The 6,916-nt window shown below is 36.7% G+C and overlaps 1 protein-coding gene across 1 annotated transcript in view; it reads right to left on the bottom strand.

Moving 5' to 3' along the window:
* YES1 (YES proto-oncogene 1, Src family tyrosine kinase) overlaps positions 1-4,357 on the bottom strand; it is a 16,581-nt gene extending 12,224 nt beyond the window's left edge. The window contains exon 1 of the mRNA XM_009886623.1: positions 4,088-4,357. Within this exon, the coding sequence (XP_009884925.1) occupies positions 4,088-4,352 (265 nt within the window). The 5' untranslated portion in view covers positions 4,353-4,357. The remainder of the gene's footprint in view (positions 1-4,087) is intronic.
* Between the last annotated feature and the right edge of the window lie 2,559 nt (positions 4,358-6,916).

Below are 6,916 nucleotides of genomic sequence, written 5' to 3'. Positions count from 1 at the left end.
AAACCTAGCTTCTTTATTAAGCTAGCTTCTTGTTAAGAAATGCAATTCCAGAAGATCCTACACCACTACAATGGTGAACCATCAGCCACTAATTTTTACAGAAGTAGTTTCCTGTTGAACTTAGCTATAAATAACTGACGTGTTCCCAACTTTCTGGGGTTACACATCAAGATCTACTCAAGGAATCAAACCAGGAATAAAAGTATCCTGTTGGGGACAAAGATGTTTCTCTGCTTTAGGACTAATGATTTTTGTTTTAACTCCATCAAGTCTCCCCATCAGTGAAGCAGACTCTTGCTGAGGATGATCCATCAGTGCACTACTCTAGAGAACAAGGACAGATATGTCACGGGACGAGCAGCTGCACTCCACCAGCCCTAAGGAATTTGTTTCCCCATCCCACTTCTGGTACAGGGCACGTTGTTGAACATGTCCCACAGACAGGATACATGTGTGAGAGAGAGATGGTTGGAAGTCTCCTTCACTTACGGTAGGAAAACATTCTCTATACTTAAAAGAACTAATCTATAAAACTGAGCTAAAAATAGAAAGAGGGAAAGGAGAACAGGCTGTATGAGATGTACAAACTATGAGCAAAAAATAAAGAACTATGTACCATAACTAGAAAAAAGTTAAAATAGAAAACTGCAGATAGGCAATTCAGAAAGACTTTTTTTAAGCTCTACAAATGCTGTTTCGCAGTCTAACGGACATTTAGGAAGCCTAATGATAGTCCAAGCAATAACTTATTTTTAAAACTACAGTATTATATCCTGGTACATATATATGCATGTTAGAGATCTATGTGGAAGACCACCGGCAGAAACATGTTGCAACTGATTTTAGATGTTACAGTTAACATGGCAATGATCAGAAAGAAAGAACACATAATGCAACGGGTATAGTCTACATCTAATATTCTTTTACAATGTACGCTTTCTGATGTAAAAGCTCCTAATCACTTAAATATTTTCATTTGATTTAGAGTCTTCCTGTGATTACACTATCTCAGCAGGCCGCAGCTGGAAATGAATTTACAGTTCCTCTAGGAAAAACAGAACAGAAAGACCCCACAGGAGGTTAGAGTAATTGGGGTTTTTTTTTGAAGTGTGATTGATGAACTGAAAAGGAATTAGAATATTCCCTAGGAGTTAACAGTTCCTAATCTAAGTTAAAAATAACACATTTCAACCGATTTTTGCCTGCATTACTATGTTACTGCATTATTTCAATTACACAAACTGCTACACCGAGCAAGACAATTGTGGGGATACATACCATATTCAGACAAACAGAAACTAAGTGATACAGAAATAAATCATCCCCAGAGTTCTTCAGCAGATGAAGAAAATCCATACTCTCAAGTCACAATATTACAAGTTTTTAACTGCATATAAAGAAACTGGGAGATTCCAAGAACTTTGAAACAAACTGTACAACATCTAGAAAGATACTAATGTGGGAACAAGCAAGAGAGTAATTCCTCTAGATGGTGTAGCACTAGTCAAAGTAATGGATTCACATGCAAACCATGCAATAAGAGAATTATCAGTAATTACCAATATTTGTGTACTCTTAATTATTATTAAAGAATTGGAAAAGCTAACATATAATCCTTGGAAAGTTTTGATTTCAACACTTCAGCTACCAGAAAACCTCCTTTTATTCTCACTAGCAAGTGTTATTTATTTCATAGCAAAGAACAATAGAATACTTCAGGAGAACATCATTAGCACAGAAAGTTTTAACAAACAGATACCACTCAAATGATTTTTGAAGTCTCTTGCAGCTGTTTTCTTTGCCAATCACTGCAAGGTGATCCAGTTTAGCTGTTCAAGTTATTTGTGGTCATAACATTTCCCTTAAAGGTTATCCTTTCACTAAATCAGTATTCCCATCCTCTAATCTAGGACTGGTTTTGGAGAGAAGACTTTACTTTCTTGTTCAGCATGAGGATTACAGAGCACTAGTGTTTACACGGCTTCACGGAAGGCAAGAACAGTCACCCATTTTTCTGGTTTGATTTTCAGTAATATTCTAAGAATTCAAAGTATCTGATGATGGAGAATGTGTAATACAGGAACAGTGTGACTAACTCCAATTTCTTCTCCTTTTCTGCTCTAGAGGAATAAAAGATAGCTCAACTCTTTTCAGCCACACTACAGGCCGCGATGACAACCATATCATCCTCTTGTCAGGCATCACTGATGGACTGGATAAGTACTAGTGACATTTATGTTCTGTTTGACAAGCCCATCTATTCTCCTCTCTTGCGAAACAAAGGGCCACATTTTTTATTCGTCACAAATACAGAAAGTTTACAGCCAGATGAAGTTTGTCATCCTATTAGTTCACAAAAAAAACCAATTTTGATTGATCTGAAAATTGGCACTGAATGTACCAAACAATTGCTGGTACTTTTTTTTTTTTTTTTTAATGTGTGTGTTTGCAGATGGGCTGCTTTTACAAAACGAAGAGGAAAAATTACATATGCAGTATCATTTTACCGGATCGCAAAATGATGGGGGTATCACCCAAATCAGCCTGCCTGCTGATAGGCGAATTCACACTGATGAGATATTAGACTATCTTTTCCTGAAAAATCTCTCCCATCGACTCTGGTCCAAGATAGAACATGCTTAACTACCAGCAGGAACAGGGACAGGCAAAAGAATGTCCCTTCTGGTCTCTGCAGCAAAGGATTTGTTGTACCTGTGTGGGGGCTGCATCCCTGATGTCTGGTAATAGCCAGGACTGCCTACAAACACTGCTGGAGATTCCCACGTGAATAAAGAACCAGATCTAGTAAGATGAAATACACAGAGGTTCTCAGAGGAGATGAAGCACGATAAACTTTCCTCAGTGAAACTAATGAATAAAAAGAAATGCTGCCCTTATTTCCTTTCTGCACCTGTTCAACCAAGACGTGGATTCAGAGCTGGCTCAAAAATTTTGAGACAGGATAGATACTAATTTTAATTATTTGGGTTTTAATGAATTCCCAAAAAGGGAATTGAGGTGACCATTACCTGGCAATTCATATTTGGCTTCCTGAATTGCTTAATGTCAAGGCCACAGTGGATTTTTATGGATCTCAAATTTCTTGTGTTGAAAAGATTTTAAATGCCACTGTAATGAAGCAAACATGTAAGCACTGTAATTGTGATAACATTAGAGGTTTGTGGGAAAACTAGAAACAGACTAATAAGGAATTATTTACCTTGTTTTGCGAAATGTCTGTGCAAAGCTTCTAGAACAAATTATTCTTTCCTCTCTCTCAAGAAAAGAACTAGTTACAGCTTCCTCTCAAAAATATCCAGCAAAACTACTGAAATTAGCCATGCGCACAAAATCAATGTTTTTGTAATAAAGTTTTTAGATTTTGATATAAAGGTGGGTTTGTAACATCAAACACGCATATCACTTTAAAATGCTTAATCTTCAGAGACTTTATATCTCAGCCAAGAAGGTCTCTGTGCCTTGTAAATTCTATTTTTACATTTTCAACTTTGGTTTTAATATGACTCCCAACAATGAGAATTCTGGTCGTTTGTTTCACATATCTTGTTCATATAGTAAAGTACACAGAATATACTGCATATCCTGTTTAGCTTTATAAATGAACAGACTCAATGTTGCATTATTAAGTAACTTACAGCTAATCAAATAAATCTCAAAATCGGTTTAAAATATCAATTTCCTAAACTTGAAGTGTTTTTCATTTTGCACCTCTCTCCAAAAGTTTAAAGCCATTATTACATGTGTATCCCTTCAACAGCTTAGAACTGCTAACACAATTTTATCAACTATTCCCATTAATGCTTTTAAGAAATCTTAAATTTCTCTGTGCTGTGATCCTTAAAAAGAAAGCCAAAACAAAAGCCAGAACACCCAACCCCCAAGCCCCACTTATTATCTAAGCAGTAAAGAGAGTGAAAATCAGAAATTGCTAAAAGGCAATTTATTTTAAATTTGCAATTTACTTCTGTGTGGCAAGGGGTCATAGTCTTTTTTGAATATGACTGTCAATCAATAATAATCATCATAATAATAACAATAATAATGCATAATTTTCTGTAACACCCACCTGTTAAAGTACTAGGATATGGACTTGGCACAGTTGAAAATGATGATGATGCTCCTCCAAAAGGTGTCATTCCTGAAGGCCCTCCAAAAGGGGTCATGGAATGACTATTAAAATTAACGGCTGATCCCTTTATTGATGGTGACTGTGTTGCTTGGCTGGAGTCTGATCCGTAATGGCTGACATGGGAAATAACAGGTTCTGGAGTATTATCAGTTCTGTATTTCATGGCTGGACCTTTATCTTCTTTGCTTTTAATGCACCCCATGGTTGCTTCTGTAAGAATGAGAGGAGAAAAAAAATTCATCTCTATGTTGTGTCTTTTGATAGTTAACACAGAAGATTCCCCAAAAGTTACTGAAAATGCTGATTTATTACTGGTTAAAAAAAAAACAAAACCACCCAAAACAAAACAACCCCCAGCTGCTCCTACGTGCAGCTTTTATAAGTCTGATGAAAAAGTGTTTTGGAATGAAATCTGTCATTCCTAGACTAGATAGGACGTAATTATTTTCCCTTACAACACACATACTAACAGCCCATTTGGATTATTCTTCATCCCAGTCCCTTAGTGGATTGCAAATTGTAAAAAAGAAAAAGAAAAGAAAAGAAGGAGTCAGGCAACAGATGAGGAAAAGACACTGAAGACTTCTCTAGCAGGGTGGAAGGGGAAACAGAGGTGACAAATGCCAAGCCAATTATAAGACGCAAATCCAAAGCAATTATATGAAGAAAACAAGTGGGGCACTCCAGCTTTCTTTTTTAAGTGTCTGTGTGATAAGGTCCTGACCTGCTGGTGGCATTATAATTAATATCTTTAAAGATGCAGAAAAGTTTTCATCTATTGCCAACCCCCAAAATGCAACTCACAAACAAACCTGGGATATTCATGGCCACAGGACAGGGTTAAGCTCTAGAGTCTAACTAGAATTAGAAAAAAATTTAGAAGAGTAATTACAACATCTGTAGTAGTTTAGAAACTGAACTGTGCCCAGACAGGTGACAATTTGTAGCCCTGATGGCCCAAGATTGCCACCAGCTCCCCACTACAGGCAGACTGTGCCAGAGCTGTTTACAAGGCGGACACCTATTACCTGCTGATGGAGACACTCAGAGAGGAGATGTGTCACCAACAATTAAAATTATTGAGTCTTAAGAAGTCACCACCTGCCATTTATCAGGTAGTGACAACTGATAGCAGGCATTTTCTGGCTTACCCCAGCTGGGAAACAAATCAGTAAGAAAATGGGAGTCTCTATTAGAGAGTTCTATTTCAAGCACTAGTCTGGCATGAAAACCACTACATTCTTGGTGAAAAAAAAAGGTTAAAAATCTACTTTAATTTCAAAAGGAGAAACCTCCCCCCAAATAAGAAATCAGCTGCTCCCCATTCTCTAACAAATCAGTTAAAAAAATTAAACAGCAGCAGTCTGAAAGCATTAAAAATATGTTTTTTGTTAACTACAACAACAGTTTCATGGACTCTAACTAACAATTAGGGAAACTGTTTCCCATTGTGTGTCTAACTATTTTTTTCCTTTTCAATTCTCTCTTACATTGTTAACTATTAGACACAAAAATACGGTACAAAGCAAATCTTACTAAACAAATACTTAATTATAGTCACACTGAGAGAAACTAATTCCCTCTGTAAAACTAACCTTTACAACATTAAAGATACTGTAATTTCCTCAAGAACCACAAATCAGAGTTCCTGGAAAGAAGAAGGTCCGTAGCCAGTGAAACACCATACAAAATTTACTGCTTATAACATTAAGAATATTCACCCTGCCAATTCAGCCCCTAATGATGTAATATAATACAATTACTGGTGCAGAAACAGGCAGCAACAAAGGCAAGTAACTGCATATTTACAAATCTTGTCTGAGAGTTTTACACAGAATAATGAATCATCACAAAAGCACATCTTATCCGTTTTTTTAATTCTGATACTATTCTTGCCAACTTAGAAATCAACTTAGAAATCACGTGGAAATGTTAATAAAACAAGACTCAAATACACGCATGAAGAACGTAATGTGTCTAAATATCTTACAAAAGAAGCCTTGCAATCTACAGCAGAAAAGCCAGTTACTAATTCATGATATAAGTCAATCAAAGACCTAATCACATCCTTTTAATTTCTCTAGCATTGCAAACAGACACTGTAATTCGAACCATTTTTTTTGGCCATGTGGCTGCCTAGTGTGAGCTCTTGCCTTACTTTGAGGCCTATTTCTTTGATTGTCTTAAAAAAACTGCAATCAAAGTTTTTCAGCTAGCACTGAACACAAATCCAATCACCTCTACAAAAATGTATTTGCTAATAGTACTGAGTCCCTGCCTTTGGTTGAAAGTTAAGCAATCACAGGATTCAGAAGTCCAACACACTACTTACGTTAATAACGTGGAATAAAAAGGAAATGTATGAACATTTGTATGATTAAGTGTTCAAAAGAATTTACCAGTTCACTAAAACTGCTGGACTCTGCCTACGGTATTGCTGATTTGACCAAATGGCTGGTGAGAAGACTACCCTGTACTGCGTTTATAACTGCGATCACCCATACGTGCTCACACACTTAAGCTGTTGGTTAGCAGCAAAAAGTTACCATTGGTATAATTGAGTGCCGCAAAGAAAAGCCCTTATTGAAGACCTGAATTCATCCTAGAGAAATAGAGTAAGCCTTTCCCTTGCTTCTCCCCTCCCCAGCCACTTCACTGTTAAGGTAATCTTCTTTCAGGGGTTAAAGAGATTAACAACAGAGATTCAATCAGCACTTCAAAGAGAAAGACATCCAGAAATAAGCGCACAAAAATTTAAAAGCTCTA

The sequence above is a fragment of the Charadrius vociferus genome, unplaced genomic scaffold (assembly GCF_000708025.1).
Source record: "Charadrius vociferus isolate BGI_N301 unplaced genomic scaffold, ASM70802v2 scaffold45, whole genome shotgun sequence".
Lineage (NCBI taxonomy): Eukaryota > Metazoa > Chordata > Aves > Charadriiformes > Charadriidae > Charadrius > Charadrius vociferus.
Note: the sequence above shows the minus strand (reverse complement) of the source record. Positions and strands in the feature narration are given on the sequence as shown.